General features: G+C 45.3%; 2 protein-coding genes and 1 long non-coding RNA gene across 3 annotated transcripts; all 3 read left to right on the forward strand.

The window, feature by feature from the left end:
• Positions 1-12,813: 12,813 nt before the first annotated feature.
• On the forward strand, positions 12,814-13,960 carry LOC103649127 (Thioesterase superfamily protein). Its single transcript, XM_023301753.1, has 3 exons — positions 12,814-12,999; positions 13,107-13,247; positions 13,799-13,960. Exons 1-3 carry the CDS (start codon positions 12,814-12,816, stop codon positions 13,958-13,960), a joined length of 489 nt encoding a protein of 162 aa, XP_023157521.1.
• A 1,649-nt stretch (positions 13,961-15,609) lies between these two features.
• Positions 15,610-16,062, forward strand: LOC103647385 (uncharacterized). The gene is made up of 3 exons (XR_002267677.1): positions 15,610-15,719; positions 15,837-15,890; positions 15,979-16,062. It is a non-coding gene; the product is annotated as an uncharacterized lncRNA (long non-coding RNA).
• A 3,644-nt stretch (positions 16,063-19,706) lies between these two features.
• LOC103647386 (protein ALTERED XYLOGLUCAN 4) lies at positions 19,707-21,688 on the forward strand. Its single transcript, XM_008671927.4, has one exon. The coding sequence runs from the start codon at positions 19,992-19,994 to the stop codon at positions 21,360-21,362; it is 1,371 nt and encodes a 456-aa protein (XP_008670149.2). The 5' UTR covers positions 19,707-19,991; the 3' UTR covers positions 21,363-21,688.
• Positions 21,689-23,249: the final 1,561 nt, after the last annotated feature.

Here is a 23,249-nt window from a genome sequence, read left to right on the forward strand (position 1 = left end):
CAGATAGACGAAGCCTCTGAAGAAGTTCGTCATCTTACTCAGGATGAGCAAAACCGAAGGCCTCAGCACCAAGACCTTCATCAGGAGGGTTTCCTCAACGAAGATGACTGGTATGACAATTTCCATCATGGAAATTTTGCTTTTGATGATGCTTCTCCTCTGTCCGCTGAGCTGCAGGCTACACCTTGGCCTCCGTCCTACAAGCCGCCTCAGCTTCCCATATTCGACGGCCATTCAGACCCGAAGCAGTTTTTGATGAGCTACGAAGCAACAGTATCTTCGTATGGTGGCAATACTGCAGTCATGGCAAAATCTTTTGTTATGGCTGTCAGGAGTGTTGCTCAAACCTGGTATTCCTCCCTTCGACCAGGAACGATCACTTCATGGCAAAAGCTGAAGGACTTGTTGTTAACCAGCTTCCAAGGGTTTCAGACGAAGCCGGTCACTGCTCAAGCTCTATTCCAGTGCACCCAGGATCACGAAGAATACCTTCAGGCGTATGTCCGGAGGTTCTTGCGTTTGAGGGCACAGGCACCAACAGTGCCCAACGAAATTGTCATTGAGGCCATGATCAAGGGGCTTCGGCCAGGACCTTCAGCTTAGTACTTTGCTAGGAAGCCTCCTCAAACTTTGGAGAAGCTGCTCCAAAAGATGGACGAGTATATTCGGGCCGATAATGATTTTCGTCAAAGAAGGGAGGAGGCTTTCAGGTTTTCTGAAATGACCAGGGGCTTCGGAGGAAGATTCTATCTGAGGCATGTTAGGTCAATTCACAACTCTACTCAAAATGATGATAGGGGGAGCCAGCAGCAAAGGCCACAGTGCTCCTCACAGGCTTCGGGGGAACAGCAAAGCTCCTTCCGACCGCCAGCTCCAAGAGGCAGAGGCGCCAGGGGCTTCGGCGGAAGATTTGGAGATCAACCAAGAAGAATTTTTTGCTTGTTCTATGGTGAGAACAAGGGCCATACCACCAGGATGTGCCATGTTACCATCTAGAAGCAAAAGGAAATAGCCGAAGCTGCAGCACAACAGGCTCAGCCGAAGCAGGTCATGCACACTGCTTCGTATCATTCGCCTTACATCCCAGAATATGTAGGCAACCACCCTGCAGTTTCTGTTGCTTCGGCGAGTCAACCTCAAGCTTCCTGGCAACAGCCTCCGCCTCCACCACCGCTGCAACAAGGCCAACAGCCAGAAGGGAGCCAATATGCTCCACACCAAAGGGACTTCAGAGAACAATCCGAAGCTCGCACAGTCAATAGCATTGTGCCAGAGTCGAAGCACATCTATTGACAAATATCCTATTTTGATAGCAGTTTTCTTCATTTCAGTTTTATTTTCTGTGTAATAAAGGACAGTTTTTAAATTTCAAGTAATAGTTTTGTTGTCTGCCATAAGGAAAATATATCTTCTCCACAGGTTTAAGTTGTCGGAGCTTGAAGATTTGCAATAGCAAGGAGGACCTTCGAATTATCAAAAAATTATTTTAAAAAGACACGGTATGAATTCTTCGAAGCAACAAAAAGTCGTTCTAAGGAACGCAGAGTAAGTTTGCTGAAGCTACAAAAAGCCGTTCCAAAGGGAGCACGGTGTAAGTTTTCTGCTCCAAAGTCGTTCCAAAAGGAATGCAGAGCTTACAGCGAAAAGTCAACGTTGATACCGCCTAAGTAAAAGGCGAAGCGCGAAAAGTCAACGTGAATACCGCCGAAAGTAAAAGGCGAAGAAGCTCCCAAGGGAGGCTTACAGTGAAAAATAAACGCTGATTCCGCTGAAGTAAAAGGCGAAGAAGCTCCTAAGGGAGGCTTACAGCGAAAAGTCAACGCTGATTTAAAAAGATTATGTGTTTTATTACAGGGATGTGCGTGTATCTTCGGAATAAATACCATCTTACATAGCATAACATCATCACATCATTTCGCATGGCATAAGCATCATACATCATGCTGCATATGGCACAAGAAGGGGATACACTATTGATCTTCGGATGTGTAGCTTCGGAAAATATCTTCACGAAGCTTGGATATTCTTCATCAGAACACTACGGATATTGTTATAATTTTTCTTCACGAAGCATGAAAAGAAGGGAAGGTGTTTTTTTCGTCAAAGACTCAAAAACGGTACGTATGTAAAATTTCATGCATCGTAAAGAATTGAACCATAAAAACAAGTATATTATATTCAGGATTACAAGATGTTACACATATTACATTTCAGAAGTTTTTACAATATCACTTAATCTTCTCTAAGTACAACTTCCGCAGCTTCGTTCAGGAGCCGATTAACAACTTCATCCATGATAGCTTCAGCCATCTTTTTAATTTCGTCGTCTCCTTTCGGGTGAGGGCCCGGAGACGCTTTAGTAGGATCTGAAGGAGGACAGGATACGGCTACATTGCTATTACAAATTGCGAAAGAAGTTTAAAACCAAAAATTACAACACAATAAAAACCATTAGTTAATACCTATTTGCCCTTCGGGCTCTGCGCTTTTCTCAGCAGCCTCTGCTACTTTTCTAGCATCGTGAATACCCTTTTCGCTTTTTTGGATAATTTCTCAGGCCATTTCTCGACCACCATTATCCCAGACATCGGTGAAAAATTTTCCACCAACCATGCTAGCTTCGGCTGAAGGATCTTTTGCATCTTCGAAGGGCAAGGCAGCTTCGGATTGCGCTAAAATCTTTACATGCTCGCAGCCCTTTTTCTCCAAAATGGTGGCAATCCCCCTGGCACCCTAGAAAGCACATATGTCTCCGCGGCTATTTAAAATTTCCTCAAAGGCCTCAGCTTCGTGATTGATCCATTCGATGGGACCTTCGGGGTTGCCTCTTGTAAAGTTTTCTTCGCTTGAGAATGCGCCGACGCTGGCGAAGCTAGCTTTCATCTTTTTAACACACTGCATAGATTTATCATAGCATCTTTTCTTGGACGAACGAAGCTCTTCAACGGTTCCTTCTAAATGATTTGCCCATTGGTCGCTAAGTTCTCGCTTCGTTTCTTCAAGTATGTGTTCCTCTTTAGCTCTGGCCAGTTGTTTTCGAAGATCTTCAATTTCACGCTTCTGAGCCTCAGCTTGACCTTTAAAAGTAGCTTCGTCTTCTTTTATTCTATTTATCAATGAATGTAATATTTTATCTTTTTCGAGACCTTCGTTCCTTAGTTCAATTACTTCGGAACGAAGGTTGCTCAGGGCTATAGCGCATCCTTCGTCTTCGACGTCTTTTTGGGCCCTGAGGGCATTGCTAAGTATAAGGCCCTGCAAAGAAAAATGTGTGTGCGTTAATAAATTTAAGCAAACGAAAAATTTTGGTCTCAAGAAAAAATACAAAGATCTCATTTTTTGCACCTTTAAGCTATTGTATGCCAGGCTGTCGGCCAGTTCGTTTTTCGACAGCACCGAGAGCCCGTCTTCTAGTGTTGGGAATCCGAAGCTCTTGCTCATCTCCCGACAGACAGAAATCTCCTTGCTGTCAGGGAGACAATACAGGAAGTCTTCTTCTCCGCTGCCGTTGAATATTAACGCCCCCTTTGGATACTTTAGTTTTTGGGCGTAAAGCTGGGCCTCTTGCTTTTCTTTTTCTGATAATTTTTTCCCCGAAGCATGTCGAACAATATAATCAAGGACTTTGGGGGATGCTTCGGGGGCAACAGCACTGATTTCTTCAACAAGAATTGGCTCCGTCATTTTTTCTTCCTCGGTTTCCAAGGATTTTACCTTCGTGGGCTCTGAGGGCCCAGCTTCAGCCTCAGTTTCTTGCTCTGGAGCCTTAGTATCAAAAATCTTAGTTTTCGCTTCGGAAGTTTCAACAGTCTTCTTCGGAGTTGTGCTTGAGGACTTAATTGTCTCCAGAACATCTAGCACATTGGCCATTCTTTTTCTTTTCGGAGTTACCGCTGGCCCCTTTTGGTTTTTTATTGTCTCAACATTTGCTGAAGGACTTAAAACTTCTGATATTTTTGATCCCTCGGTTGATCATTTTGCTTCTTCCATTTTTTCTGTCGATGGCGCTTCGGCCATTTCTGCGACTTCTGGCAGCAAGGTTGGCTGTTCAGCCTCGGTGGCCGAAGAGGTCTCTCCGGTGAACTCAGGCACCGAGGCTGGTTCAATATAGCGTGGCCGATGTGTGAGGACCTTTATCCTTTTTCTTTTCGGTGCTGGCTCACTAGGAGCAGCTGCAGCTTCTTCTTTCGCAGAGGTCGTGCCTTTTCTTTTCTGCCCTCGAATGGGATAACGATAGTCAGGGTAGACGAACCCGATTGCGTCAAACACTCGGTTCAGTCTTTTCTTTTTCCGGCCTCCGAAGGCTGCTGACAATGCAGTATCTTCGGCCTTCGAGTAAGCCCCAAGTAGTTCATCACTTAAATTTTCAATGCTTTTTAGCCAGTCATCATCTGGCTCAACGAATTTATCTCCGAACTTGAAAGTATACTTCAGCCTAATAAGTCCACCTTCGTCAGCCTCCTTTATGGTCTCTTGCGGCATTTCCCATTTTTCCGCGAGCGGCCATACTCTGAAGGCAATATGCTCTTGGACCAAATCTCTCGTTCCAATAAAAGAACAAATAACTCCGAAGGCTCTCTGGCATTCTTCGGCAGCTTCATTCATTTCAACCTTCGGCCTCCGCAGGCCGAAGCTTTGCCAAATAGGGCGCATAATTATACCTTTAATATTTTCCCGTGTTTTCAGGTCATTCTTCACATAAAACCATTCTGTCATCCAGTCGCCGGGCCATCTCTTCCGAAAGGTTGGCACGGGACAGCTTGACCCAGACCGAGAAACGAAACTATAGCAGCCAAAATTATTGTGATACTGTTCCTTACCCCAAGGTTTTGTCTCGTATGATAATTCGTGTATGTTGCAGAAACTTTTTGCATCAGGTTCCAGACCTTGGCTTCTCATGGCCCACACGAAGATATTCAGCCTTATGATTGCTTCGGGGGTAAGTTGGTGAAGATAGACTTCAAATATTTTCAGCACCTCTACGACAAAGTTACTCAGGGGAAATCGAAGTCCAGCTTTCAAAAAGCTTCGGTACACTACGACTTCATTTTCTTCAGGGTTCGGACAAGTCTTTTCTCCTTCGTCGGCCCTCACAACGGACAAGTCCCGGAAATATCTTCCTCTCATGTTGACAAGATGATTTTCTTTGATACTTGATTTGCCGAAAACCGCATGGCTTGGTCGCCAAGGGCGATCTTCGGAGTCTTCACCACCACTATCCACATCATAACTGTCACTGTCATCAGTATCTTCAGACAAACCTTCTAAAATCTCTTTGGTGATTTTTTCTGTATTGGTCTTCGACATTGCTATAAGAAACCCCAGATTCTTCTCTTTAGAGAGACTCAGCTTCATCTCGGCAGCAGCCTTCTTATCTTCAGACATCTTCGGAAACACTAAAAAACTGTTTTCAACGCCAAAGCTTCAAAACTTAAAAAGCTAAGCAAATCTTGGTGCGCAAGAGCTAAAAATTGAGTGAGCGAGAGCAGATGGCAAGAAAGCGTACCAAATGAGCTCACGGTATGCCCTTATTTATACGCCCAGTGCGTTGAAAATTGAAAGACCCCGCCTGTCAGTGAATGTTGCTATTCTAGCAAAGGGAAGGTGTTTTTTCGGACCTTCGGCTTAAAGCCTTCGTCCATGTCGCAATCTAAATTTATTATTTTAACAAATTAATATTGCGAGGGGCTACTGTTGGGGGCCTTCGGCTTCCGAAGGTCCTCAAAAACATGATTTAACAGTGTTTCTGGAGTATAATGTGTGAACAGGTATCTTCGGACTCGAGTCGATATCACAGTAGGAGAAGCCCAAAATAATACGAAGGTTGATACAGCGCCGAAGATGTGAGCGGGAAAGCTTCGGCATGGTAGCAGAAAAGGAAACCGACTTAAAGATGAAAAGGCTATTCAGACCTCGGTGGATTACTATAGAATTACTACCAAATGTAAAGGGCATGAATGTAATTTTATATAGGCTGTGTCCCGTGCCTATAAATAGGTGAACAGTACCCCCGTACTGTTCACGCTGACTTGGCATTTGCTTTTGCGTCACACTTGTACTTTCATCTCCTTCCAAGCCGAAGGTACATTTGTAATTTGATGTCATTTCTATTTCTTCATAATAATAATGCAAAAATAAGTTGATAATAATATATAATTGTCTATGTTATCTTTCATATTTCATATGGTTCATTCTTCATCATCGTATGTTGTGTTTATGAAGGTGCGCCCTTCATAACCTTCGTCCGAAAATCATTATATCCTAAGGGAAATAATGCTTCGAAGGACGAAGGACTTTACCGTTTAACATTTTCTGTGTTGCCTTGTTCTTAACTCATAGCATTTGAGAACAAGTCCCCAACACTAGGTATTCTGCAAGCCCATCCCGCCCGTAGAGAGAAAGGGACCTATATAATACATGCTTTATATGGTGGAGTTGAAGTCACTCTTCTTTTTCCAGAGAAAGGCAATACTTTGATGATTTTTCCCAAAGAAGGAAGTAGCACATTTTCACACTCAACCACCACTGAGCTTCCCGCTCCCGTGGCATCGTTTTCATTTCCAAAAACACACCCACTCACACATTTCTCTGTTTCCAGAGGTTATAAAACACTAATTGTCATACCACACCAGACTCGTCCATTCCAGTGGACACGGACTATTCGAATAGGTTTGAACTCTACGCAGAGGGGTGCACTTTACCCACTAGTCCGGTTTCTGCGATCTCACCGTCGTGAGACCCGAATGCCGAATCTCTTTCTTTCCTCACATGTCCTTACCTTAACGGTTATACCGGAAGGAGTCAGGCCACCACCATGTCAAAACCGGACAAAACATTCCCCCTCCTTATCCTCCCGGTGGTCCCCAGCCTTCATAACCGGTCCTTACATGAGGGGACAATCCTCATGAGTACAGGTAGTGAAGGATGACAAACCGGTTTGGTCCATACGAGTTCAGCTTGAGTGACTGCCCATACAGTCTCGAGTGGTTGTACTTTTCATGAGTACAGGTAGTGAAGGATGACAAACCGGTCCTTACATGAGGGTACAATCCTTCTGCTCACACCTAACCCGACTGAGCCATCACCTTAGGCCCTCCCCTAAACCAGGGAGTCCCTGATCATCCCACTCAAAAGGTGATGAGGGTGAATACCCTTCATCATACACTTTTTGAAAAACATCATTTAGTAAAAACACTGCCCCACATTTTGTACTCAAAAGATGTTTGTTAATGCGGGCTATCTCTCTGCTCACAATACAAAAGATCCATCCCTTATTCCCGGCTTAGGTAGTGGTAGAAAGAGTAGGTAAATTATGCATGGGAAGAATGGACTTGCCTTCGTCGAAGTTCTCCTGGCATAAAAGATCTATTTCAGAGGGGTCGGGTTCCTGCCCTTCTTCCGGAGCTACAAATTCTAGAGGATCGGATCCCTCTTCTTCTAGCAAAAATAGGTAATGAACAGTACATCAATCATGGTGACTTGGTGGGGTGTGTCAATTTTTAGACATTATTATTTTGTGTCCTATAATTTATTTAGACTATTTTTGGTGCATAAAATATCAATATATATACATATATATAAAAATAGGAAAAGAAAAAGGGAAAAGAAAAAGAAAAGGGATTTCCTCAGCTAGCTGGGCTGGAGGGAAATTTAGCCCAGTAGAGCGTGGGCGCGCGCGGTCGCGTGGGCAGGCGGCCCACTTGGCGCGCCAGCGAGGGGAACGGCGCGGGGACGGTGCCGTGGGCGTGGGCCCACGTGCCAGAGGGAGGGGGAGGCTGACGGCACTGGGGGTGACGGGGGGTCACGGAGGGGGGGGCAAACCGGTCGGAGCTCGACCGCTGGTGAGGCCCGCGACGGTTCTCCGCCGGGGTCCCGGTTCTGCGACGACGGAGTGGTGGCAAGGCACGGGCGAGAATAGGGGATCACGGTGGTAGGGCCAATTTGGCCGGAGGGTGCTTGGGGTGGCCGGTCCACGGCGAGGTGGTGGGCGTCCGCGGCGGGGGATCGCTGGCGGGGTTACCGGAGCAATAGGTGGAAGGAAAAAGGTGTGACATGATCATGAGGGAGTGGTGAACCTTGCGAGCCTACCCAATTGAATGCTAGGCTACCAGAGGATGGAGGGGGAGCTTACCAGAGCGGGGGGGTGCGGCGGCGCTGGCTCAATCGAGCTCGGGGAAGGGGAGTGGCCGAGGCTGGTGTGGGGAAAGGCGGAGCTCGGTGGTTCTTTTTATAGGCGCCCGGGGCGGGAAGCGGCCAAAGGCCAGCTGGCGCCGGCGAGGGATGCCACGGCGGCGATGGGGGGCGAACAGCGCTGGGGACAAGACCTCACGGGCAGGCTGCGAGCACAGTGAGCTGAGGGGCGGAGCGGTGCCTAACTTCACTGGCGCAGGAGTTATGGTGAGGAGACGGGGCGAGGGGGTCATCGACGGGGATTGTGCCGGTGAAGTCACGGGCGGGACGAAGGGTCTGACGAGCGGGCCCGGGATGCCAGCGGGAGAGCGATGAGAGAGAGAGGGGATGCGCAGCTACCGGGTGGGGCCAACCGGTCAGCGGGGGAGGGGAGCGCGGCGCCAGCGCGGGTGGGCGCGTGGAACGGGCCGCGTGGGCCGGACGGGGAGCGAGGCGCGCGGGAGAAGGTTGGGCCAGAAACGGCCCAGCCGGGTGGGGAGGATTTTTCCTTTTTCTATTTCCAATTCTTATTTCTATTTCTATTTCTTTTATCTCCTTTTCTTTTGAACAAATAATTAGCTAAATAATCTTGGGTGCTAAAAAAATATATTCTATGTGAGGTGCTTCTAACAATCATAGTGTATGCATATGATGAGATGTCCTATGAGGTGGAGTCTAGGGAGCAATTAAGGGGGGTTAGGAGATTAGGGTTTCAAACCTTGGGGTCAAATTTTGGGATGTTACACATGGTCAGACCTGCGTCGGGGCATGCAGTCATGTACGGAAGAGTAGAAGGAGTGGCCTACTACGGGTTTTACGGGGAGTTGTTGGCCGAGGCCGAGCTAGGGTGAAGCAGAGTTTTCTCCTGAGGCTGGAGCTGTCCTCGGGTGAGGCAGAGTTCTCTCAAGAGGATGAGGCTGTCTTCGGGCGGGTGCACGTCCTATCCAGAGTTGTTCGAGAACAGTAGCTGGCGTGGGGGAGCAGTGTTCGTTATTCGCGGGTGTGCGTCATCGTAGTCGGTGAAAGCGGATGGGACCACAATCCCATCACTCCCTGTTTAACTACGACGTCATGTGGGGTAGATATCTGAATCATCGCATTTAATGCGCAGGTCTACACGGTTCCTAGGGCCTTTGGCTGAGGCTGGGCTCAGGGTCGTCCTCCTGTCCGAGACAAGCTCGGGCGTTACCGTTCCATAGAGGAGGGCTGTTGGGCAAGACGAGAATTTCTCCCGAGCGCTGCCTCCGCCCGAGGATGGGCTCAGACGAGGCGGAGTTCTGAGCGACCGTTGAGTGGAGTCTCGTGCGAATCATGATTCAAACCCGCTTGACCTTGGAGAAGGTGTCTTATGGTTTTTCGGCACTTAAGTATTTAAGCATGTTTAGGGGCATAATCTAGGTACCCCTAATTATGATACCCGACAATAGGGATGTTGTAGATGGAGGTACATGCCCTCCAAGCCTCTAAAGGAGACATGGGAAGTCGCGACGCTTGTCACAGATCACCAAAATCATAGGCACTATGACATACGAAGCAAAATTACCTAGAACATGATGGTTCATGATGCATGAAAGTTGCCTAGAGGGAGTGAATAGGAAAAACCTGAAAGTTAACACTTTAAACAAAAGATTTGATCCTCCGTTAGGCGATAGAATGAGAAGTAATAGAATTGAAATAAGGGAGAGTAGTTCTTCTTGCACGTATTGCACTTATGAATACGAAATTATCTTTGGGGTACAACACAATATGATTTCAGATGAAGATCAAGCAAGAGAACTTAGAGAGGGAAATGAAAGAATCAAATCGTAAACAAGCAAACACAAAGAAACATGACTTGTTTACCATAGTTCGGTTTCCTAATGCAACATATGCCTTCGTTGATGTGTCCCTAAGGATTGAGACCCTTTTAACCCTTTCAAGCGATTCCAAAGATCAAGCTTGAGTCCTCTCTCTTTTCTCAATTAAGAGACATAAGTCTCTGCGAGGTACTTCACACGTTGAAGCCTCTCGCTAGCCTTTACAATGTATGGGAGTCAAAAACTCAAGGCTCAAGAACACAAGAAAGCTCCACTAATTTTCTCACAAGTCACTATTATTATCTCAACTCGCTAATCACTCAAATTTAGCACTTGGAGACTTGATCGCTTGAGAGGTGTTTCTTTGGAGTGAATGCTCCAGCTCTTGTGTTGAATGTGAATCAATGAATGTTTGTATGTCTTGAATGGACTGGTTGGGGATATTTATAGCCCTCAACCACCACGTTATGCCTTTTCTACCATTTCTGCGCACTGGCGGACGGTCCACGCCTAGGCTCAGATGGTCTGCCCCTCTCACAACGATCGAATCTAACATTTCAACGGTTATAACTAACAGATCAATGGTTATTACTGATCAACTGTTATATGCTCTTGATGACGTCACGTGACGGTCCGCCCTTTAGGCCTCGACGGGCCACGATTGGCTCTAAAACTCATTTTTTGAATGTGTCACCTTCGTGTTGAATCAGAATTGAACTATGGACGATTCACAAATTATAGTTGGACGATATGTGAAAGGGTTCGGACAGTACTTGACTTGGATTTGGACGGCCCACAACATAAATGTGTGAATCAACATAGTTCATGTCCAGATTTTGTCAATTGTACTTCAGACGGTTCGAACATTGGTGCCAACCAATATGTGGCCTGATAGTCCGAACGATCTGAGACCTAGTAGTTTTTTCAGAATTTGAGATTTGTCAATCTTTGAAACGTCTTTTCTTATCTTACGAGCATGTATTCAATCACTTAGCAAACCAGTTAGCCATTGTGTTGTGTTGGTCATTCAATCACCAAAACTAAATATAGAAATGACCTTGAGCCTATTTGTCTTTCAATCTCTCCTTTTTTTTGGTAATTGACGCCAACACATAATAAAGCAAAAATTGAACTTCAGAATCAGTAACTTTTTTTTGCTATTCATAATGAGTTCATAAGATACAAAGTTAAGTTCAATTCCGAGCCGAATATGAGTTGTATGTAATTTGAACATATTGAGCCAAGTTTGCACCACAATGTATTTTCTTTTTGCAAAGTTTTTGAAATCTTTTGAAAGTCTTCCTTATTTGCAAGCATTTCTTAAGTTTAAAATTCTCCTCCCATTTCAAATACTTTTGTTTTGACCAAAACAGTTACCTCCCAGTTGTCATAAAAGGTGTCTTCTCCTGAAAGCTAAGAGGGTTTTTATAAGTTTTTAAAAATGAAAATGTTTTAAAATTTAAAAGCGGTGCGGTCCATTTGTTTTGGACTAATAATATCTCTCCTTTTTAGCATCGAACACAATTCGGATGGCCTTTATAACAAGGATATGATAATTTTTGAAGAAGTGGTTGAAGGAGCCTTTAAAAACCCCTTACTAAAAGAGTCTTTACTATTTAAATAAATAAACTTCTTTCATGTCATTGGTTTCTCCACGACACTTCTGCTTCTCAAAGATTGAAGATCATATATCCCTGTCAGCTCATACCCATCTCAAAGGACTGAGTCTGCAAAAAAAAATCCTGTCAAATATAAAACTAATAATATATTGAAATTTAAGGCTTAAGACTATCTCCAACATACACATTCTATCAGTGTAAAAGTATATAGGTAATCTACTTGACACGGTATAATCTCTACTACTATATAAGAGGATAGTGTAGACGTCCACACCTCAGATGGTGCACGGTTCTGCCTCCCAGGCTCCTACATCGGGCCCAACGTGCAGCTCTGCTCCCTCGCCCTCCCAACGCATGCAAACCAGCAGGTCCATTTCCTCACGGTTCTGCCTCCAAGGCTAGGCTCCCACGTCAGCTCTGCTCCCTCGCCCTCCCAACGCATGCAACCCAGCAGGCCCATTTCCTCGCCAAGCAAAACAAATATCTACAACATTACCTAAATCGTTCTCTACCAACGCCATTGAGCCGCTAGCAAGTTAACATTTGGGGCTGCACCAACGCTTATAAGCCGTTCTCTGCCTGTTTCACTAGCCGGTATGGCACTAACCACAATAGTAAAGAAAGCACCACAAACAATGCTCGTGTCCTGGGCTAAAATCTTCATGTGGCCCGTATTCCAGCGATGTTTGGTGCGGCCCAGATAGCGAATCGGTACAGTGTGCCCTCGCTATCTTTCCGGCGAAATCCGCGGTCGCATGCCCCCGCTCGTGATTCCCCTCCCCGCGCCCGTAGCCCCCGCCGCCGCCCCGCGCCCGCGCAAGATTCTTCCCCTCCATTGCAGCTGCATCCATGGCAGCCGTGTCCGCGCTATTGTGATCGTCCGCTCTCTCCAGCTGGAGATCTCCAGAATCGACGTGTCTGCGTCGTCCATGGAAGGAGAATCAGACGCCGCTCCGGATCTGCGCGCCCCAGCCTCCATGGAAGGGGAGCGTCTGACGCCGCCCCAGATCTGCGCGCCCCAACCTCCATGGAAGGGGATTCAGACACTCGCTAACCTCTCCCCATATCCCCCGTCCCGCCGCCTCCTCCTCCTCCTCCGTTCTCATCACGCGTCGTGTGCAACAACCCCCTTCACGCGAGCGTGTGGCGACGGTCGAAGCAGACCGCAGACGGTCAAACAAACAAGTTAGGTAGCCAGCGTGGTCATCCGCGACACAACATTCGGCAGCATGGGCGCGGTGGAGCCGCCGGCGTGGATGTCTGCCGCGGCGCGCAGGTGGCTGGAGAACGCCGGCGCCACGGTGGAGGACGCCCCGGGCCGAGGCTTCAACGCGCTGCCGCTCTCCGGCGTGCGTGTGTCCCTCGCGGAGCGCGGCCGCGCGCTCTGCTCGCTTCACGTGCCGCCCCACCTCACGGTGCGTGCCTCTCCGTCCCTCCTTCCTCCCATCCCAGCTCTCGTGGAGACCAAAGGTCGTGTGATAGGTTCTTGGCTTGGCTCTCTCCCTCCCCTACCCCTGGTCAGGACGCGGAGGGGAACTGGCATGCGGGCGCCATCGCGGCGGCGGCGGACGACGTGTGCGCCGCGGCCATCATGTCCGTGGAGGGCATCATCAAGGTCTCCATCCACTACGACATCTCCTACTTTACAACGGCCAAGCTCCATGTGCGTACACACGACACCGCTCTCCTCTCCAGTTTCTCGCATAAGTCTGCGTCTTTAACACTGGAGTGAGCCGTGAGCGAGAAAAGAAACAATAAGTAGAGGGCATCATGGATGGATGCCAGTCAGCAGAGCACATTATTGCGGGGTGTTCATGCAGAGTACAATCTTTTTTCTTTTTCTCTATTCTGATTCTGATCAAATTACTCCTCAGAAGATGAAACTTGCTGTGAACATCTTTCTTTTTCACGGCACACCTTTCACAGAAATCGGGTCCAGTTTGGTGAGCCTGGTCTTTCAAGTAATAGCCTCTTTAATTCCTCGGGCACACAGTTAGCATTAGATGCACATTCTTGAGCACAAGGAAGAAAGGTCTCAGGTCCATTCTATTCTATCTGGGAAGTAGAGGGCATGCTTCTTTTTGAAGCTTTTGTTTCCCAGAAGCAACACCGTTACTGCTTTCTAGGTAATGGGGGTAACAGCAGGGCAACCAAAGTTTGCTTAGGTTGGAGCAAAGGAGGGTTATGAACCACACTTAAATGTTGTGCGTCTAGGATGAAGTGGAGATGGATGGTCGGGTGGTGGAGCAGAAAGTGCGGATGACGGCGGTGGCGGTGGAGATCCGGAAGAAGGAATCCGGCGAGCTGGTGGCCATCGGGAGGCAGTGGATGACGGCCTCCAGGCCCAAAGTCGCTGCTGCTCACAGCAAGATATGAACTGAAGCTTCTTCCTTCCTTGGTGGGAATTTCGTCATTGTTAATTGGATGCTCACAGCAACTCGTCATTGTTAATTGGATGAATCATAACTTTTGCAGTCCTCTTAACTGATATCCTGATATAGATAGTGCAGAAGTTCAAATCTATTATTTAGTTACTACTTTCTCATGAGGATGTTTATATAGCTTACAGGCTAACATCCTTATAGTCTGTGCATTTAGCCAAACAAAAGTCAGACGGTGCTATTGTGACCTATATGTTTGTATATTTTTTCAGTCGATCAAGTTTGATTCTGGAATATTTCTCTCGTGTTTAGATAAAGAGAATGACACAATGTTCAAAGGATACAATCACACTTGCCTTTTTTGTTCATAGGATGGGCAAGTATTTTGTTTCTCATCTCTCTTCAACTGTTGTGGCCAAGCTAATATTGAGCTTTGGTTTGCTACAACAATTAGCATCCAGTTATATATACTTCTTTGAAGTGAGTAGGGAACTGCTTCCAAAAATATTTCAATATTATTTTTAAAAAAATCTTGCAAACACGACTACATGCATCAGAATACATTATTTAGATTGGTTATTCGTACATGATCTAACTGCTTGTTGTATCTCATTTACAGGTATTGGCTGTGATCGAGTATCTCCTCGCTAATGGAAGTGAACATATTATCAACAAAATTATTGACGATAGCTCATGAGATTATTCAAACTGCAAATATAGTGAAACTTAAGATATTGTTCACTAGAATATATCTACTAGCTCATTTTTCAGACTACAGATATAGAAAATTGATTGTTGATTGCCTTAAGAGTTCATATGGTCCCTTCAACAGGAACGTGTCTGTTTTACTTCTGAATTTACAAAAAAGAATTCTTGATTTATAGCTTATATTAACAGTGTTGCCTGCCCTCCCGCTCTCTCACTCTCTCTCTCTATCTATCTCTCTATGTGATTAAAGTATAACATATAAACTGTCCTTGGCTTACTAAAGCTATTATTTTCAGTTTGCTTGCATGGAACTCATTATTTTTACTGGCTCTATTTTATTTCTCCAATAGGTCGAACACGTCACAAGGGAAGAGAAGTTCATGCAAGCATATGACTTGATTGAAGTATACTTTAAACTTATAGTAGCATGTGCACGTCTGTCAATTATTGACTCACAGAAGTAAGGCAACCTTTTCTTTCTATTATGCAAACCTATATTTGTTATGTGATTTTAGTTGTATATTATTCTTTCTTGATAGTTCTTATTTATATATATCAGTTTGATGTTTTGTAGGTTATGTTGGGATTCTTTCAAAAGTGAAATCTATTTTCCTCTACTGTTGTCGCTGTTGGAATTTTTGCATAATCTACAACTCATGCCAATTTCAGAATACTCTAGATTTAGGACTATTCTAGACAGCAAAGATGTCGCCATTATATATTTAGGTCAATTTTCCTCTACTGCTCCTGCTATAAAATTCGGTTATAGTTTTTTTTTCGTGCATCGCAGTTATTTAGGCCCGAGACGGTATCTACCAAGACAAGGCTGCTATCACTTGAACTGCTCCAGGTTAGCTTACTTCTCTGGGGTTGCTAATGTTCATTTTTGTTTGTTTTGATGTTATTTGTAGTCATTCTCTTTAGGGATTGCTAGAGGGAGTCAGCAATGTGTTCATAAAAAATTTCACTTCTTTGATTCAGTCAAAGCATATCTTTCGTATGCTCTTCTGCGAGCATCTGTCTCTTCATCTCCAGTTGTTTTTCAGGTAAACATTTGAAATTCATTTAGTTTTGGTTTTCATCATACTTGGTGTGACAGTATGATCATTTATGTAATAAGAGTGGGCTATCATGCTAAGTTGACTTTTCTTCTTTTATTACAGTATGCTTGTGGTATGTTTTCAGTTCTGTTGCTCCGGTTTGGAGAGAGTCTGAAGGTAAAATTGTTATTATGTATGGAAGTATTGTTTGTTGTGTTGCTTTTGGTAACATTGTATTCTTTGAAATTTTAAAATATTGGCAGAGGGGGAAATTGGTGTCTTCTTTCCTTTGATAGTTTTAAGGTCTCTGGATAGCTCTGATAGCCCCCTCAGCCAGAAGGAAAGGTCGTGAGTTGGTTTGCGTACCTTGTTCTTGTATGTAGCTCATTGAAACAAGTACTAAAGGAAAGGTCGTGATTTGGTTTGCGTACCTTTTATTCACTTCTCTATATTATTTTTAAAAGCACTTCGTAATTTTCAGATGAATAGCGATGTCTACATATTAGTGCGTTCATACAATATAATGGTGTCAAAGCCTGTAGTGCTTGTCTTCCTGTTGGTGGTACTCATAGTCACGTCCCAGTTAGAATGGAAGCAATAGCTTGTAAACGAGTTGGAGCTTGTCAAGGATAAGGTGAGGCGACTCACTTTGTGTATCTGAAATTCTGAATGCTTTAAGCGAGTTTTTTTTAAATTTTTTAAGTTTTAGATAGTGTTGAAAATATGAAATATAACCTCTTTTGTGCATAGAAAATCTTGATTAAATTTTAGTTTCTAATTATGCACTTCTTTCTAAACCTCAGTTTGATAATATGGTAGGCCAACATAGGGAAAAAAGAGAATTTCATGCTTCATTACAGGAGTTTAGGGGGGAGATTCTGACATTTCTGAAAGGCTACTGAGATCAAATTTATTCTGAACATAGCTTCCATCTATCAAACAATGTAGACCGATATTCAAACTAACATTCTATCCATGATTATATAGAATCAGTTTGTTGATTGCCTAAGGCCATGATTCAAGATTTATTTCAGAGAAAAAACATGTATGCAGTCACGGTAAGAATTTTATTTTCTTAAAAATACCGTATTGCTTTCTTGTTAGCTAACAAAAATCCATAAATTAATGGTGCCAGTTATTGTTTCCTGAAAAGTACAAAAGAAGTTCAGAACTAATTCTATAACTTTGTTATTCAGGTGGGTGTTGGCCTGATGATTTTTCAGCAACTGGGAGGAATTAATGTCTTAGGTTTCTATACAAGCTATATTTTTTCCTCTACAGGTATCCAAGCTAGATAAATTTTGTCCTCTTAAAAAACGAGGTATCTACAACTCTTTCTAAACTTCAGGATTTTCTGGAAAACTTGGGACCACCTTGATTGGCGTTATTCAGGTTCAGATTTAGACACTTTTTCAATAAAACAGTACTGTTCCAAGATTTTTGTTTGAAATTTTAGTATTTGCGTTGTCATTTTTATTTAATTGTGCACTAATTTCTTGGTCCAATTTATATTAACAGATGAACATAACATATACCGCTTCAGATGGTGGGAATATTACTTTAAGTGATGGGAAAAAGGTGGACTGCATCATACATATTGGGCGGACAGTAGAGGCAATCAATTTCTGATTTGCAAAAACAGTTTCAGCAGGTTGCAGCCTATGCAATGCATTTGAATCCAATTTATGGAGCCTCTTGTTTTGTTTTCATTGTTGTTTTGGTTAGCATTATATGTGCCTTTTGTAATTTTGCAAAGAGGAGAGGCAATGATGGAATCCCTTACCAACAGCTTGAGATGGGAGGTCAGGCACCGAACTCTTCAGGTTTAGACAACACTGCAACCACCACAGACGACTGGGAAGACAACTGGGATGATGACTTGGATGATGAAGCAGCAACAAATGGCCTTCCGTTGAGATCACAGACGAATAGCAAAGATGGCTGGAACGTGGATTGGGATGACTAAGCTCCTACAGAAGAACTTTGAATGGGTCTGTCAAGTGAGATAGAAGATACTTCCATCTGCCTGACTTGCAAGAAAGACTCGAACGGAGACAACTAAAACTTGAACTGATGGAACTTAGGCTTGGTAAAGTAACCCATATCCTAGAAAGGTGAAGGATTGGCTCACTTCATACGGTTTGTACCATAGAGTTCACTTTTTTCTCTTTGAGCTGATACACGAACTTTAGCAGTACAGATTTTAGTTCTTTTTGGGTTGTAAAATTACAGCAGAAATTGTGTTTATATATCGAAAACACATTTTATTCTTTGGGGGGAGTTAATTATTCTCTTTTGTACACACTCTTGAGTTCCATATCATTAGTGTATCATTGATGCTGCACGCTTGGACTGGTTGGAAAATGCGTGCCGCATGTTCAGATTCCCTTGAAAAGACCACCAGATAGACGATTTGCGCCTATATCTGTGTGAAACAACTCCAATTGAACATCAACCTCCCAATGAGTTATCTTCTTTATTTTTTCTGCTACTGCATATACATACTACACCATGGGCATGTCAAAATAGGATAGGATATAGAGTTCCACAAAAAAAAGACTCAGCTTCACTAATGTTAATTACCATGTATTATAAGGTGCAGAGACAACACTATTGTGGGTAAGGAAGAAAATGGCAAATCATGAACATGTAAAAAAGAGACAGGAAGAATTAAATGGATGAATCCTAACTTCAATTTGGATTTTCTTGTTACCGAGTTTGCAGCAGCCTAGCGGCCATTAATTACTCTAATTTTGATCAAGCTCATAGAAAAATTTATTAATCTATTAACATCTACAAACCTAAACAAAAGGCACAATTAAGACATATTTCATGGTGGGTTCAATGAAACTAATTCTATGCTGTAGAAACTAGAAGATCGCAAGTGTTAAAACTATGAAAGTAGGTTGCACGAATGAACAACCTGAATAGCATGATCGAGGGGATCTGAACCGACTGGGTGAGGACCCAAGCCTGTCAAATACTTAACATGCTTCAGCGCCGAAGCTTCGGAGAAACCCCTCTTTCCAGCCTGCTCAGCATCAAGGGGCAAAGGAAGGCTTCCAAACTGGATATGATAAACAGACCATGATCCATGAAGGAACACTATCAGCAATCCCAGTAGCAAATAAGCACCCCTCCTATCTTGAGGCTGTCATCATTTGAATCAGTTGCCCGATCAACTTTGGAATTCTCACGGGTTGACACAGAAGAGCATTGTCCTCGAGGCATTCTGATAGTCTAAGTTCAAATAATGCAAACAGAGAAACAAAAGATAAGAGTTATCTTCACAAGTACTACTGCTATTGACAGATTATCGAACAAGTAATTAGGACCAAAAAATAGAGAACAGACGCAACAACTGCTACTCAGCTAGGGACATACTGTGGGATAGTGCACAAATTGAGCAGCAGCATTTCGGCCTTCGCCGCCGGCTGCCACAGCCCGAGCGCTATCCCAAAGTCAGCATGTACTGGTAAGGGGTAGCCTTGAACTGTTATTAAAGCATGAATTGAGCAGTATTTGGGCTACTCTTTTGTTGTGTTACATTATTAAAAAAACAACTTTGTCTTGGTTCATTTCTGACATGAAAGTAGCCTCTTGCTGTTCTTATGCTTCCCCTAATATAACTTTTATTTTTTTGAATAATTTCCTAGCTTGTCGACAATTAGAGGCTCTCTCATTTTTGGATCCACTGAAGCATTTTAGAGGTGCTCTGTTCTACTATCAAAGGTTAGTATGATTGTTTATGCACATTTCCTACTCCTTTCTTTGCTTAGTAATGGTTGATAAGTATAAGCATATGAATAGTATGGAAGAAAAAAAAGATAATACATTATTAAAAAACCATCTTGGTCTTGGGTCCTCACCAGTCACCAATGGATTAATTTTTTTTTCTCATAACAATATAACACATTTATATATAAGTTATCATGATATTATATGTTCCCGTTGCAACGCACGGGCACTAACCTAGTAATCTGCTAAGTCCTCTACTGCGATAGCTTGATACTGTGCAAACAAGTAGTTTCCTATTTTGAGGAAAATAAATGAGCCGATCAAAGTCTATTGTTGGGCCAATTGCCTACCCATAGGCCATAGATGCTGTCCGTCGAAACTTTTTTTTAGCAGCCAGTCCGATGACACTTCAACTAGCTGTATCCACTTTGCCCTTTCTCTTTCCCCAAACCCCGCACCGCATCCCCCCGAACTCCCGAAGGCCCTTGACTGTCTGGAACAGCGCCATCAGCTGGATCGGTCCTCGATCCCGTGACACCCATGGGCGCCTCCACTCCTCGCCACCATCCCAGCTCCCCCTTCCAGCGATCCCTCCTCTCCAAGCGGATCATCACCTTGGCTCTATACGCCCTGGTCCCGCTCGCCCTCCTCCACTACCTCCTCTCCTTCCCTCCCATTCCAGCCCCAACCACCTCCTCCCCGCCACCGCCCAAAGTTGCTGCCGCCGCCGGCGGAGCAGCAAGAAAGATCGCGGCGCCAAGGTGCGACTACTCGGATGGGGCGTGGGAGCGGAGCGAGGCGGGCCCGCTGTACAACGGCACGAGCTGCGGCGAGACGATCAAGGCCGCCCAGAACTGCGAGGCGCACGGGCGGCCCGACACGGGGTACCTCCGGTGGCGGTGGCGGCCGCGCGGGTGTGCGCTCCCGCCGTTCGACCCCGCCGAGTTCCTGCGCCTCGTCCGCGGCCGCCACGTCGCCTTCGTGGGCGACTCGCTCGCGCGGAACCAGTGCGAGTCCCTCGTGTGCCTGCTCAGCTCCGCGTTCCCGGCCCAGCTCGTGCGCGGCGCCGGCGGAGGCGACGGGGATGGGGACGGCGACGAGCTCCGCAAGTTCCGGCGCTGGGTGTTCCCGTCGCACAACGCCACGGTGTCCGTGTTCTGGTCTCCGTTCCTGGTGAACGGCACGGAGAAGGCCAAGGGAGCGGCGGTGGGGCTGGACCACAACCGGCTGTACCTGGACCAGCCGAACGAGCGGTGGGCGGCGGAGGTGCCCGGCATCGACGTGGTGGTGCTCTCCGCGGGGCACTGGTTCCTGCACTCGGCCCTCTTCTACGACCGCGGTGCCGTGGTCGGGTGCCACCACTGCCCGGAGCCCAACCGCACGGAGACGGGCTTCTTCGGCGCGTTCCGCCTCGCCGTCCGCGGCGCGCTGCGCGAGGTCGTCCTCCGCGGCGCCAGGGCGCGGCGCCAGGGTCGCAGGCCGAAGCTGGCCGTGCTGACCACGTTCTCGCCCGCGCACTTCGAGGGGGACTGGGACAGCCCCACCGCGTGCGCGCGCACCGTGCCGTACGCGCCCGGGGAGCGGGCGATGGAGTACATGGACGGCGAGATGCTCCGCGCCGAGGCCGAGGAGGCGGCCGCGGCCGCGGCGGACGCGCGGGCGCGCCGGGCCGGCGTGACGGTGGAGACGCTGCAGGTGACGCGGATGGCCGGGCTGCGCGCGGACGGCCACCCGGGAGCGTACATGCACCCGTTCCCGTTCGCCGGCGGCGCGAGGGAGCGGGTGCCCAACGATTGCGTGCACTGGTGCCTGCCGGGGCCCATCGACACGTGGAACGAGATACTGCTGCAGCTCGTCAAGCGGTGGGCGGACGGGGTCGACGCCGACGCCCTGTCCTCGTCGTCGCCATGAAAGATGGAAGCTACCGTCGGCGTCACCGCAAGAGGAGTCTGGATTTGGGAGTTTGGTTCAAATTAGTACTATAGACTTGTTCGAACTAGAATGTTTAGACCTTAATTATTTAGAGAGATTCCAAGTCGAAACGGCATCGCTACGAGGGTTTGACCAGGAAGTGTTACGATGTTCTAACAAGTTGTTCTTGGACGGTTTTTGTTGTTCTCATGCGCTTGTAGTATTGTACTACATCCATTTTAATTTATAATTTGTTTAACCCTTTTATCTTAAGTGTAACCGACATCTAATTTCATTATTATTATTATTATTATTATTATTATTTATTGTGATATTGTTTAATGTATAATATGTTTTGAGTATGACTTTTAATTTTTTTAATTTTTCAAGATAATTGAATAGTTGATTAAAATTGGGAAAAGTTAAATAAATTATACATTGGGACTAAAGATGGCAATGGGTAAATACCTACCGGGTATTACTACCCCATACACATACCCACGATAAAAAAATAACTCCATCGAGTCACCCATATACACTGGTGGGTATAGATTTACCCTCATACTCATACCCACGTGGGTATAGGCCACCCGTCGGGTCACCCGTACCCACAAAAATTAAATATCTATCAAAATATTATATTATATAAATATCAAGTATATCCATCTAAATACCATTGTAAAATTTCTAGCATCATTTAACCATTCATTCAACACACCAAAGATAATTGGATAAAGTAGTAACAATATGACAGTACTATATAGCACATTAATGTTTCATTACATGGTTATTAAATTGTCGTTAAGCAGCTATGACATTATTCCAAGATCATGCTTGGGCTAAGTTTATATTAGGTATTTTATACCACGGGTTAACAGGTATGGGTGAAGGTGGAACGTTCTAATACCCGTTTACCCGTTGGGTGAAGATTTTTGCCCGATAACAGACCCACGGGTAGAATATTTAGCCCACATATATATCCTAGTGGAGTAAATACCCATCGGGTATCGGATCGCGGGTACCAATTGCCCTCTCTAACTGGGACTGAGGGTGTACATCGTATTTTAATTTGGAATGATGGCGCCGACGCACCGTGTGATTACAGGAGACCCACGCGGGGCGCAGCGACGTGCCCGTCACTCGAGCTTAACTATATTCAAACTTAACTTTAATTTACGAACATTGCAAAAGAGTAAAAAATAGTATTTTTTATAAACTATGAGTAAAATGTTGCAGACGACACTCACATATGTTTTCTTGCCATAAATTATTTTGGATTTATAGTATAGGTCATTTCTTGATAAAAAAATCGTATGTGTTAACCTTCGATATAATCGTTCATGGTTGATAAAAATATGATTATGGTAATTAATCATCAATCAAAGACCCGTGCACCCCACCCTATATTTATGGATGACAATCAAGTAGGTAGGACACACATATGTATGGTTCGTTAATTTATAAGTGGAAGACAAAATTAAATTTATGATCATATATAGATACGTTCATCGGTAAAAATCTGTATTTAGGAGTATATTCATACACGCTGGATATCTGATACTTGGCGGATACTCGTTACGCGTCCGTCCACTACCAGGGGCGGATTTGGGCCCCGAGCCACTTAGGCCGTGATCCGGGGCGAAGCCCAAAAATACTCTTGTTTATAGGTATTTTTTCAATCAAAAAATTTAGCCTAAAATACATTTTAGCCTAAAAATGTGGCCACAAAATCTTCTGCTTGCACCGATTGAGCTTGGCGCTGGCAGCCTACCTCACTCACCTCTTCCAATTATTTCGTAAACATGTGCGATTGCATTTCTTATGTTGCCAGTGGCGTGCCGCCTTCATTCAGTCCTCTATCGCTCTCCACGCTTTCAGGCTCTATGA

The sequence above is a fragment of the Zea mays genome, chromosome 2 (assembly GCF_902167145.1).
Source record: "Zea mays cultivar B73 chromosome 2, Zm-B73-REFERENCE-NAM-5.0, whole genome shotgun sequence".
Lineage (NCBI taxonomy): Eukaryota > Viridiplantae > Streptophyta > Magnoliopsida > Poales > Poaceae > Zea > Zea mays.

Bases quoted from the DNA above. Each gene is read 5' to 3' on its own strand.
- LOC103649127 (XM_023301753.1), top strand. From the start codon at position 12,814: ATGGGCGCGGTGGAGCCGCCGGCGTGGATGTCTGCCGCGGCGCGCAGG. The intron at 13,000-13,106 runs GTGCGTGCCTCT...ACCCCTGGTCAG, and splicing joins ACGTGCCGCCCCACCTCACG to GACGCGGAGGGGAACTGGCA. The intron at 13,248-13,798 runs GTGCGTACACAC...TTGTGCGTCTAG, and splicing joins TTACAACGGCCAAGCTCCAT to GATGAAGTGGAGATGGATGG.
- LOC103647386 (XM_008671927.4), top strand. From the start codon at position 19,992: ATGGGCGCCTCCACTCCTCGCCACCATCCCAGCTCCCCCTTCCAGCGA.